This window comes from Pan paniscus, chromosome 7, assembly GCF_029289425.2.
Source record: "Pan paniscus chromosome 7, NHGRI_mPanPan1-v2.0_pri, whole genome shotgun sequence".
Classification (NCBI taxonomy): Eukaryota; Metazoa; Chordata; class Mammalia; order Primates; family Hominidae; genus Pan; species Pan paniscus.
Window position 1 is genome coordinate 30636132 of NC_073256.2, and position 12762 is coordinate 30648893.

General features: G+C 52.1%; 2 protein-coding genes across 2 annotated transcripts in view; one reads left to right on the forward strand and one right to left on the reverse strand.

Moving 5' to 3' along the window:
- The window catches only part of LOC129398588 (uncharacterized), a 49371-nt gene that overhangs the window by 1101 nt on the left and 35508 nt on the right, over window positions 1–12762 (reverse strand). Inside the window, exons 4-7 of the mRNA XM_063607065.1 lie at window positions 4097–4212; window positions 2808–2918; window positions 1140–1254; window positions 57–132 (exon numbers count right to left, since the gene is read on the reverse strand). Coding sequence (XP_063463135.1) covers window positions 63–132; window positions 1140–1254; window positions 2808–2918; window positions 4097–4212 — 412 coding nt within the window. The 3' untranslated portion in view covers window positions 57–62. The remainder of the gene's footprint in view (window positions 1–56; window positions 133–1139; window positions 1255–2807; window positions 2919–4096; window positions 4213–12762) is intronic.
- LOC134731036 (putative protein FAM90A26) lies at window positions 4209–9540 on the forward strand. Its single transcript, XM_063607061.1, has 5 exons — window positions 4209–4821; window positions 5769–5947; window positions 6440–6639; window positions 7098–7206; window positions 7871–9540. Exons 2-5 carry the CDS (start codon window positions 5825–5827, stop codon window positions 8831–8833), a joined length of 1395 nt encoding a protein of 464 aa, XP_063463131.1. The 5' UTR covers window positions 4209–4821; window positions 5769–5824; the 3' UTR covers window positions 8834–9540.

The window sequence follows — 12762 nt, forward strand, 5'->3', positions numbered from 1 at the left end:
CTCGGTGCCAGTCTCCAGAACCCTGCCCACCCTGGCGTGGTGGCAGACATGGCTACCTGCAGCTAAGCTGCCAGTTCCTCTGAGTCCTCAAAGACCAGACCGTTTTCTTCATGTTTCACCAGCTCATGTAAACTGCAGAGAGAACAAAGGGAGCCCGAGAGCTTCCTGGAGAAGACACCAGACCCCTGGGGTGCCCAGCTGGACTCCCACCCACCCCACGCTCAAACCAGGCTGGGGGTTGGAACAGGGTGTGTGGTTTCTGGGAGGTGGTTCTTAGATTTGGCATCTGAAGAGTATAAAAGCCTGGGGGGGTGCACATCAAAATGGACAAACTGATTTGAGGAGGGAGCCTTAAGGAAGGTTTGTACCTTCTGTGCTGGATGCTCTTCAAGGACTGAAGAATTATTTTTGCATGTTTTTCTTAATTCCATGGCCATGGAACAAGTAAAGGCAACCCCCTGGGGACTGGCTCAGCACATAAAAGATGACTTTTCTAGGACACCAGATTTGATCCCGACATTCCCTGAGCTCAGCTCACACGAGGGGCTCGCATCCCTGAATCCCATCCAGGGGCCGGCTCCTGAGCAGGGGCCAAGGGCTCAACGTTTGCTGGGGCTACTGCTTCTAGAATCTCCTCTAACTCCACCCTTCCAAACACCCGTCTATGCTGGGTGGAGTCAGGCCACAGCATGACACTCATTTAACTGATTCAAGCCCAGCACGTGAGCTTGGCCAAAAGGGACATGGTGGGAGAGAAAGAAAGAAAGAAAACCATGTAAGCCTGCAGGCAATTCCTGCCAATTCTACTCTGGGAGCAAAAGCCCCTAGTGGAGTTCTGGTATTTAAGGTGCTTTTTTTTTTCATATTGGGTTGCTGCAAAAGTAATTGCCATTTTTAATGGCAAAAACCGTGTTTACTTTTATGCCAACCTAAATATAACATGAGCTCTAAATGGAAGCAACTACTTCAGTGAGGCTCAGCCCAGACACAGTAACCGCAGGGCTCCTCGTCATGGCCTCCAGTGTGTGCTGGACTGACCGAGGGGCAGGGCCTCACTGTGGGCAGCTCACTCTGCACTGCTCCCCCGCAGTGGTGGATCTGTGAAGCTATCCCCAGAAAGATTCGGGTTCTGCTCCTACCACTTGAAGTTCACGGCACACGCAGGCAAACAGCACCTGAACATGTCCACCACCTTCATAGGCAGGTCCAGGCCACTGGAGGACGTGTCCAGATAGACACCCAGGTCCACCGACCCTGCTAGGCAAGAGGGGTGGGTCAGAGCGCTGGTCTCTGCCCTGGGAACACAAATCCTTCCAGCACAGTGAGGCAACATCCCCCGAGGGGAGTGAAAATTGGATAAGGCCCCCGACAGCCCCAACCACAAGTGGCTTAAGCTGGCCAAGCAGCCACACGGCCTGTCTGGGACATCTGAAAATGTAAGTTGACACTTCTTCTACGTAACCACAATTTGATTTTTTTGCTGTTGTTGTTGTTTTGTTTTGTTTTGTTTTGAGACAGAGTCTCACTCTGTCACCCAGGCTGGAGTGCAGTGGCACAATCTCAGCTCCCTGCAACCTCCAACACCCAGGTTCACCTCCCGCCTGTAATCCCAGCATTTTGGGAGGCCAAGGTGGGCGGATCACCTGAGGTCAGGAGTTCAAGACCAGCCTGGCCAACATGGTGAAACCCCATCTCTACTAAAAAAAAAAAAAATACAAAATTAGCGAAGCGAATTCGTGGCAGGTGCCTGTAATCCCAGCTACTCAGGAGGCTAAGGCAGGAGAATCGCTTGAACCCGGGAAGGCAGAGGTTGCAGTAAGCCAAAATCGCGCCATTGCACTCCAGCCTGGGCTACAAAAGCGAAACTCCGTCTCAAAAAAAAAAAAGAAATAATAATAATAATAATAATAAACCACAGCACACCCACCGCAAACCAGCTGTCAGTGTGAAAATAAGCCAAATAGCTTAACATTTCTAAAGACTAGCTGGGGCCAGGCATGATGGGTCACGCCTGGAATCCCAGCACTTAGGGAGGCCAAGGCGAGAGGATCACTTGAGGTCAGGAGTTCAAGACCAGCCTGGACAACATGGTGAAACCCTGTCTCTACTAAAAATACAAAAATAAGCCAGCTACTGTGGCGGGCTCCTGTAATCCTGTAATCTACTTGGGAGGCTGAGGTGGGTGAATCGCTTGAACCCAGGAGGCGGAGGTTGCATGAACTGAGATCGTGCACTCCAGCCTAGGCAAAGGAGCAAGACTGTCTAAAACAAAGACTAGCTGGAGAATCCTGCCAGGAAAAGGCCCTCAGCCTCCAAGTACTCTGCTCCCTCGAAGCTGGAAGATGTGGCTATAGAGACGCATCAGGACCAAGCCATGACTCCCCACTTGGAGAAATCAACGGGGAAAGAGACGGAGGCAAAGGAGAACCATCTCACTGGGAGAGGCGACGCTGTTTGACACATCGTCCCTGTACCTCCCAAAGCCACTGCCCTCCCACACCTGGGCAACAGTGGCCCCAACCCCAGGCCCAGACTTCCTGCAGGAAGGAAGAGGACTGAATGGAGGGCGTGGCAGACTGAAAGGACGTGGCCTCCTCAAACCCCTTGGTAAAGGGCCTCTGGGGCCACCTGGCAGGAAGGGGCTGGCACACCAGGAAGTAGCCTCCTCCCGGGAGTTCAGCCAGAGCCCAGGTCCTGTCCCCAAGTGGCCTCCAGAGCCACCTTTTCAGAAAAAGTACATCCTGCCCACCCCTGCTCCCCCTGCTTAAGGCTCCGTCTCCTCCCTGAGCCTCCTGCTGGCCTCTCACCTAGAAGCAGGGGTAGTCCTCGGCCCTCCAGCCAGGGGGTGCAGACCTGGATGTGCTGGAAATGCTTCTGGTGGATGAGGCGGCTGTAATACTCCCTCAGAGGCCCTTTGCCTTCACAGAGAAGAGCAGACACTGCCATGCACCCGTCTCTGTCCCTGCCACGTGGTCCCAGGCCCAAGACACTCCCCCTAGGAGGAATCCTTTTCCCAGAAGCTCCACCCCTCAGCAGCTCCAGTCAGGCCCCATCCGGGCCCTTCCAGAAGCAACCCAGGAGCCCCAAGACCTGCAGGGATGTGTTCACCCTGACCCCTGACGCATAGCCCTGCACCTGCAGCCAGCTGGCCTCAGGCTGCAAACATGGCGGGGTAAGCACTGGCCTGGCACCTGACCGCCCACTGGGTGGACCCAGCCTTCTGTCTGTGTTGTGCGCAGGGGACACAAGGACTCCTGCTGCCCTGGCACAGCCCCCAGATCACATGGTGCAGGTTCCAAGCCGTGCCTGCCCTGCCACAGCCTCCAGAGCACATGGCGCAGGTTCCAAACCACTCCTGGGAGCCTAGAGGCCAAAGGAGGGAGGAGAGCAGGATCAGCAGCTGGCCCAGACCCCGCCTCTTCCCACACTGCTTCCGCTTTTCCTCCTCCACAATGAGTCACCTGGAAAGGGCTCAGCAGCAGTAACTGTGGGACAGGGGCTCTTCCGTTTGAAAAATTAAAAGAGGCTTGGTTAAGGCAACAATGACATGGCCGGGCACAGTGGCTCATATCAATAATTCCAGCATATTGGGAGGCCAAGGCGGGTGGATCACCTGTGGTCAGGAGTTGAAGACCAGCCTGGCCAACATGGTGAAACCCTGTTTCTACTAAAAATACAAAAACAAACTGGGTGTGATGGGCACCAGTAGTCACAGCTACTCGGGAGGCTGAGGCATGAGAATTGCTTGAATGTGAGACGCGGAGGTTGCAGTGAGCTGAGATCACACCACTGCAGCCCAGCCTGGGCGACAGAGACTTTGTCTCAAAAAAAAAAAAAAAAAAAAAAAAAAAAAAGACACCAATGACGAAACAAGAAAAAAAAAAAGATGCTTGGAAATTACTGAAAAACTAGAAAGCTTGTTATCTACAGATTCACATCTGGGCTCCCTGCCCTGCTGTGAAACCCTCTGAGCCACAGTTTCCCACATGTAAAGCAGTATAAGACCCTATGGCAGAGAGCTGCAGTGAGGATTAAGGAGACAAGATCGTGGCAAACACACGGTAAAGGCGGGGTATCCCTCCCTGGACTCAAATACCTGGAGTCGCAAGACGAGCTGAAAAAGCAGCCAGGCACTGAAGGACAAAGCGGTGCTGAATTTCTTCATCTGTGCTTCCCAGTGCGGTCCAATTCACGGTGGTTTCCGAGCGCCTCCTGGAGGAGAAAACACATGAGGGTGTGGTTAGGGTTCTCTGCTGACAGACCTACCGTGGGGAAGAAAGAGAAACCCTAAAGATGGATCATGGCCGTGACTGCATGTCAAGGAGAATCTCCTTGATGACACTGAGGCCTACGTCGAGATAGAGTAAATCTGGTCCAATTAAAAGGTGTCTATTTTACCACATTTTTTAAAACAAAACAAAACACAAAAACAAAAAAGATGGAAAAGAAGACAGGGGTACAGGCACCAGTGTTACATGTCTGACGGGGAACATCTATTCTTCAAAGCTTGCAGCTGCACACGTAGGTTTTAGAATGTCTGTCAGCAGTGGACATGATCTTAGAGTGGGCTGTGCAGATAGACCTTTCCAGGTCATGTAATTGGATTAAGTTGATTGTAATTAACCTACATGTAAATGATTAGGTTAGGGTACATTCCACGTCAGGTGACCAGAGGCAGTATAAAAGGAAGCCTGGAAAGCAGAGGTCCCTCTCCGCCCCTTCCTCTGTCGTCGTGGATGCTGCATCGCTCCCAGCGGGGCTGATCCATCACCTGCCCATCTCAGCGCCAGCCGGGGAAAGAAAGTAGACGTGCAATTTCAGGTTAGTTTCACTGAACAGTTGTTTGTTTCACGCAATCCCTGAGGGGTGGGGGGGAAAAGAGACAAAGGAGGCCGAAAGAAACCGATCACACTGGGGCTTGCTGATGGGGTAGGGTGTGCTCTCGTTACTAGTAATTCTCGGAACAGAAAACAAGAAAGCATTTCCGTCTCCATGTGTGGGATAAGACCAAGGTGGGAATGCGAAAAGAAATGTACTGCAGCATGCTGAATTGGTGGGTGAATGGAAAAAGGACTTTGGAAAAAAGGGTGGTTTGCCCTTCAGCCATGTAAGACATCGATACGATATGGCACTTGTTCACTGTTTGTTTAGATGAATTCATGTGGCATGTGTAAAATACCAGAAAAATAAATAAAGAGGGGCTGGAGCTAAAGCCAAAAAGATAGAACAGGAAAGACCATCACCTGCTAGTGTGGTAGAGAGGAAGGTAACTTCTCTTTATGAATTTGTGTTTGGAAGTTGCCTAATGAAATGGCAAGAGTAGCGATTCAAGTTGTCACAGGAAGCATCCCTTATCTCAGATTTCAAACAGACCAGCCAAAGGGTGACACACGCCATGCCCTGTGGCTTTGATCATTCTGTCTGTCAAGGGAGATAGAGTCATCGTGTCTTCTACCGGAGTGAATCGTGATAGACATAAGTCCGGTCTCCAGAATCAGTTGCTTGTTTTGGGTTGAAAGGTCAACTCCCCATACCTAGGCCACGGGCCCTGTGGCAGGCGAGGTTTACTCTCGGACTAAGTAATCATGGCAGAGGAACACACAATATCTGAGGATGCACACAGCACATTGTGTTCCACAGATTTGACCGACTGGTGGTGAGGTCTCCTCATGACCACACCGGCAAGGATTTAGCGGGGGGCTTCCTGTGGGTGTGTGAATATCCAATGTGCTTAACCATCGACATGTGTGTGTTTGTGTGTGTTTCAGGTGACCCAACAATCAACCCCTGAAAAAGCCGGTCATAAAACCCACAGGATACGAAGATGATGGCACGTCATGATCCCAAACCTGGGGCAAACAGACTGGTGAGAGCCCAGACCCTCCAGAAGCAGCGGAGCGCCCCAGTTGGGCCAAGGTCTCCCCTGCCCGATGAAGAAGATCCAAGGGTAAGTCTAGAACTGGATCTCTTGGGTATTGGGGTGCGGGCGGGGGCGGGGGGAGGGTGTGTCACACGGTCCTCAGAGACTGGGTTGGATTCCAAAGAGTTCTGTCACCACCACCCAGGTTGCTTTTCCCATCCAAGGTGGGCGTGGCTTGGGACCTCCTCCCCGGCCCGATAGGCCTCTTGAGAGACTCTTGGGGGCAACCTCCCTTTCTACTTAGAGTCCTGTGTGGCCACGTTTGGTTGTGTTGTTGACATCGGGTTCACCATCGTGCCCCTTAGAACCTTGAGTCCTGCCTTTTAGAGTTCCTCCGTCACATGGGCTTTGGGAGGGAACATCGCATCCGAACTCTCCCAGCACTTAACGGCCCCCATGCCGGTGTCCCCTTTGGAATCCTTATTCAGCTCTGAATTCACAATCCGTCTCAATGTTGACGTGGGATCGCTGCCTGTGGCTTCAGCTCACTCACTGACATCACTTCCTTTCCACCCACAGCTCAAGTGCAAAAACTGCGGGGCCTTTGGCCACACGGCCAGAAGTACCAGGTGCCCCATGAAGTGCTGGAAGGCAGCCCTGGTTCCAGCGACCTTGGGGAAAAAGGAAGGGAAGGAAAACCTGAAACCATGGAAGCCCCAGGTTGAAGCCAACCCGGGGCCCTTGAACAAGGATAAGGGAGAGAAGGAAGAGAGACCAAGGTGAGCAGTGGGAGGGGTTTTCACCACTCTTAGGGTACTGCCTCCTAAGGACATGGTGTCTCTGCACCTGCACACCGTGTGCCTTTCCGTCTCCGGGCCAGGGAAGGAACGCTGCAGAGAAATAGACCTGAGCTCCGTGTCCTCCAGGGTTCCACACCCAGGAGCTCCTTTGGCTCTGGGAGATTCAGGGACGGGGAGAGGCGGGGGCGCTTCGTGCAGGTTCCCCACGACAGGGGGAAAAGTGATGGAATCCAAATCACAGTCCTTAGTTGGGAAGACTAGAGGGCCACATGGAGGATGGGAAGGTTGGCACGTGAGGGAAAGTGCTGAGGCGGAAAGGGCACCAGATGTCCATTTCTGTATCACAAAACACGGAATGGGACTGGGCCCCAGACAGGGTTCTCCCTGTCTCCTTGGGAAAACCAGGGGGCACGACCTGACCTTTTTCTGTTCTGCAGGCAAGGAGACCCGCAGAGGAAGACTCTCCTCCACATATTTTCCGGGAAACCTCCAGAGAAGCCGCTGCCAAATCGAAAAGGATCCACGGAATCTTCTCATTATCTGAGGGTGAGTGTCACCCTGGGCCCCTGGCCTTTTTCTCCTCTAGGTCAACCTGGTTGATTTCCTTTCAGCTTCCTGTCTGCGGGAGGGAATCGGGGAACCCCTCTTTCTTGCCTTCTTGGGGTCAGGGACTCCACGATCCTTCCAGGTCAATTTGATTCCAGGCGAAGGCATCTGACGATGCCGTATTTCCTGTGGCTTACTTTCTGTCCAATTATGGCAAGCCTGCCAACAACATGTTCCTAGCGGCATGAGGAAATTAGGTCCTCAGAGGCCCCAAACGTGGAGAAGGCTAAACCCAGGAACATGCATGTGTTCAGAGAAGACGTCCTGAGTACCCTTGAGCCACCAACCTACCTTCGGAAGGGCATTAGTCCGTTCCACTTCATGGAAGAGTGAGTGGAGGCGCTTTGGTCCAGCTAATGCCCAAGACGCGATCTTTTGAACAATGGTGTGCTTAGGTCAGCAACACATAGCTCGAGAGCGCATCTTTCATGTGTCTTGTCCTGATCAGCACTCAGGTGGAGGGTCTGTCCCTACTTCCAACGACCGCCTGTCGATACTGTACTAAGAATTTCATGGTGTGTGCACCTTGTCTTTGGATGTGCTTGATTTTCATGTTGGCTCCATGCGGAGGAACTTCTAACCTGTGTTGTTTCCTCTCTTTCAGGTTGCAAGCGGGCCAATGCCGGTCCACACAACCAGTAAGAGGCCGCGCGTGGACCCTGTCCTCTCTGATCGCTCAGCTACCGAAATGTCTGACAGGGTCTCCATCTTGGCTTCACTGTCTCCCCTCAGAAAATCCAGTCTGAGCTCCTCCTCAAGTCCTGGACCAAAGGAAAGACAGACAGGGGCTGCGGCCGACATCCCTCAGCCTGCAGTCAGGCACCAGGGCCCCGAGCCTCTCCTCGTGGTGAAGCCGGCACACAGCAGCCCTGAGGGTGGCTGCCGAGAAGTTCCCCAGGCTGCCTCCAAAACCCATGGCCTGCTCCAGGCCATCAGACCCCAGGCACAAGACAAACGTCCTGCGGTGACCTCACAGCCCTGCCCGCCAGCCGCCACACACAGCTTGGGCCTAGGCTCCAATCTCAGCTTCGGGCCAGGAGCCAAGAGACCTGCCCAGGCTCGGATTCAGGCTTGCCTGAACTTCCCCAAGAAACCGAGACTGGGTCCCTTCCAGATCCCCGAAAGCGCCATCCAGGGAGGTGAGCTGGGGGCCCCGGAGAATCTCCAACCTCCGCCAGCCGCAACCGAACTTGGACCAAGTACGTCGCCCCAGATGGGCAGGAGGACACCCGCCCAGGTGCCCAGCGTCGACCGGCAGCCTCCGCACAGCAGACCTTGCCTGCCTACTGCCCAGGCCTGCACCATGTCCCATCACCCAGCGGCCAGCCATGATGGGGCCCAGCCTCTCAGAGTGCTCTTCCGGAGACTGGAAAACGGACGCTGGAGCTCCAGCCTCCTGGCGGCACCACCATTTCACTCTCCTGAGAAGCCGGGAGCCTTCCTCGCTCAGAGCCCTCATGTGTCAGAGAAGTCTGAGGGTCCCCGTGTTCGTGTCCCACCGAGCGTCCTCTATGAGGACCTTCAGGTTTCCTCCTCCTCAGAGGACAGCGATTCTGACCTGGAGTGAGACTGCAGGTGACAGGGTCTCCTTGGCCTCCAGCTCCCGTGACTTGAAGGGGAATGTGGGACTGAGGACCGGAGAGCAGAGAGAAGACTCTGTGCGGTGACTCCGAAGCTCCCCGGCTGTGGCGCTTCTGTGGATGTGGGAGCCCAGACCAGGCAGGGAGCAGATGCAGGGACTCTGCCTCATTGAATTCTGGTGAGGGACATTGTAGTTCGCATGGTTCTCCGGAAACGCGCCAGGAAAAGCTTCCGTGCCAGAGATTCGTTGCCTCAGAAACTGCGTGATGCACAGGAGTCAGAGTTCCGCTGGGACGTCAGTAGGAAACTGGGGAATTACTGTGTATTTGCTCTCTAGATGACTGAATAAGGGAAAAGTTAGGGAACCCTGAGAGGTGCAGCCCTTCCGCTGTGCCCCGCCCTGAGAGCAGTGTTTCGGACGCTGGGAAGTGCTGTGCAGAGCGCTCTCGGGGTCTTTCCTCAGCCTCGAAAACTGGGCTGTGGAATGCCTTTGTACATATGTGTGTTGAATTTGTTTAGAAGTGAATAAAATTCTCAAAAAGATGACGTATTGTCTTTTGACTCTCATTCCGTGTTTGTGTTTAACTGATTTTCCAAGTGAAGGGGTGGCCTGCCCCTCCAAACTTGTGGGTGTTTCTAGTCAGGTGGGATGAGAGACGGAGAAAAGAAATAAGACACAGGGACAAAGTATAGGGAGACAACAGTGGGTCCAGGGGACCGGCACTCAGCACACCAAGGACCAGCACTGGCACCAGCCTCTGAGTTCCCTCTGTTTTTATTGATTATGATTTTCATTATTTCAGCAAAAAGGAATGTAGTAGGAGAGCAGGGTGATTATAAGGAGAAGGTCAACAACAAAAAAAACATGTGAGCAAAATAATCTATATCATTATTAAGTTCAAGGGAAGGTACTATGACTGGACGTGCACGTAGGCCAGATTTATGTTTCTCTCCACCCAGACATCTCAGCGGAGTAAAGAATAACAAGGCAGCATTACTGCAAACATGTCTCGCCTCCCGCCACAGGGCAGCTTTTCTCCGAGATCAGACTTGAACAAATGTACAATCGGGTTTTACACCGAGACATTCAGTTCCCAGGGGCAAGCAGGAGACAGTGGCCTTCCTCCATCTCAACTGCAAGAGGATTTCCTCTTTTACTAATCCACCTCAGTGCAGATGCTTTACGAGTGTCAGGCTGGGGGACAGTCAGGTCTTTCTCATCTCACGAGGCCATATTTCAGACTATCGCATGGGGAGAAACCTTGGACAATAGCCTGCTTTCAAGGGCAGAGGTCCCTGTGGCTTTCCACGGTGCATTGTGCCCCTGGTTTATTGAGACTAGAGAATGACAATGAGTTTTACCAAGTATACTGCTTGTAAACACTTGGTTAACAAGGCACGTCCTGCACAGCCCTAGATCCCTTAAACCTTGATTTTATACAACACAGGTTTTTGTGAGCTCCCAGTTGGGTCAAAGCGGCTGGGGAAAATTGGCTGGGGCAAAGCTACAAATGAACAACTTCTCAGCAAAGCAATTGTTTAAAGTACAGGTCTTTTTCAAAATGCAGTCTCTTGTGTCTTCCCTTTCTACATAGACACAGTGACAGTGTGACATCTTTCTTTTTCCTACATCCAAGGGCTTGAAAATTTCTTGACTTGTTAGCAATCCAAATCGTTATGTCTCCGAAACAGACTTGACTGAGGGGACTGCAGGGCTGGGCAGGACCTTTGACTTCTTATACAACCACAGGAGCAAGAAAACCTCAGCCCCGCTCTACCAACACGCACCTAGTAAAATTCCGCCAACTGAATCTCACGCACGCTAACACGTGGGGAGCGTTGCTTGCACCACGAGTCCCCATTTGGCTCAACCGCCGATGTCAAGTGTGTGGTTCCGGTTGCGACGGCCCCCCGTGAAGTGGCTTCCGGATGTGCGAATGAACCAGGCAGAGTTTCACTGGCCAAATAGACCCCAGCAAAGCTGAAGTTAACTCCCACATTTGGGATGTACTTCAGAGGTAAAACATTCATCCCGTCTTCTTTCCGGATGTCTGACACCATGGTTCTCCCCCTGATCCTGAGAGTAGCTGAGGTAGAGACTCACTGAAAGATCTAGGCAGGGATATCCCATCTTGCACAGGCTCTCTCCATTCTCTGACCTGGGAACAACTCTGAGCAGGATTCCACATCTAGGGGGCCTCGGAACTGAGCGGGATTTTCTGAGACACACCAAACGGCTGCTCCCTTTCCGCCGCTGTTGAGGGTCGTTATCTTGATTATCCAGATCACCTAGAAAGTATCCGTATCCAGAATCAATAAGATCAACTCTCTGCTCCTCTGACAGCAGGAGCAGGACACAATGAACCAAAGAGCGTGGAAGGAAACGATATGACCGGAAAGCTCAGAGAATGGCCACAGGGGGTCGTCAGCAGGCCTTCCCACCTGAATCATGAATAATTAATGAAGCGCAAATCAAAGGGGACTCGAGTTTCCGCAGGTGCAATTCATCCAACGGGAGATCGCCGGAGGGCCAACACGATTGAGAGACTGGGAGCCGGGTGCAGTGTCAAAGGGGACGCGACTGGTTCCAAAGCTCAAGAACACCATGGGGTCACTTGGGCTACATGAGAAAACGCCCCAGTGTGCTGGTTCATCATTCCGACTCCTGCCTGTCTCTTCCCGTCCAAGAAACATGGACCCTAACTCATGCAGGTGCAGATGAGCATGGGCAGAATTAGGGGACGTGGCACAAAAGTTCAGGGACACGGGAGTTCCACAGAAAGTCCGGTGGATCTTCGCAAATCCAGAGAAATGGCAATGGGACCCAGGGAATTACAGCCTCACAGGCGTCCGGGAGACTTTTCAGGCATAATGCCTGGAGTCGCAAGACGAGCTGAAAAAGGAGCCAGGCACTGAAGGACAAAGCGGTGTTGACTTTCTTCATCTGTGTTTCCCAGTGCAGTCCAATTCACTGTGGTAGAATTCATGTATTTATTTTACGTCGGCTTGTAGTTGCAAACTTTTGATGTTATTGATTTGTGGTTGGAGAGTTTCCCTTTGAAAAAGTAGATATTCTGAAGATGGAGGTTGTCCAAGATTGTATCTCAAGGTGAGTCTACTTGATGCCAGCGAAGCATACTTTGACATATAATGCATATGTTTGAATTATATTTGGTCTTTTTTACCACATTTTAAAAAATCACTTCGTGAAATATGTCAGAGTTAGATACACCAATGTTAAATTTCTCATCACATGTCCAGAGGCAGTGTAAAGTGCAGTCTAGAATGCAAAATTCCCAGCCACTTCTATATGGAACTCTCTGCAGAGTGGGATTGTATCCAGCGTTTTCAGGGGGCGCTGGTGTGGTACGAGCTGGTCCTTGGCTTCCTGCTGTTGTTGGAATCCTGCAGATTGCTTAGGGGCGGTTTCAGCCTGTCCCTTCTTTCCAGGTCGTCACTAACCTTTCCTGAGCCCCCATGGGGACTCAGAACTTATCTAGAGTCACAGGCCGGCCTGGGATGCTGCCCTTGAGCCTTGGTGCTGTCCATGATGGTTCCATGCCACTGATCTGCTGGGAGACATTCTGCAGAGGGATGGGCTGGCATGAGCTGTCCCTGCCTTTCTGTAAATCACAGAGATTTCTGCTGTCTGAAGCCACATAGAAATATCTGTGGAGTCTCAGGTAGGCCAGGGATGCCATTCACAGGCTCCTGTTCTTCCTCTTAATGGTAGCAAGAGTGATTTCTGAGTTTCCTAATTGACTTCGAAATAATTTTGTTGATTTCGTTGTAACAAAGACCACTCCTCTTTCTGTGGCATCCAGTTCACCTGTAGGGTTTTTTGGGATTATGTGGAAACTCTTGCATTTTTCCAGAGCCTCACTTCATCCTGGATGTTCTCAGGAATGCACGAGC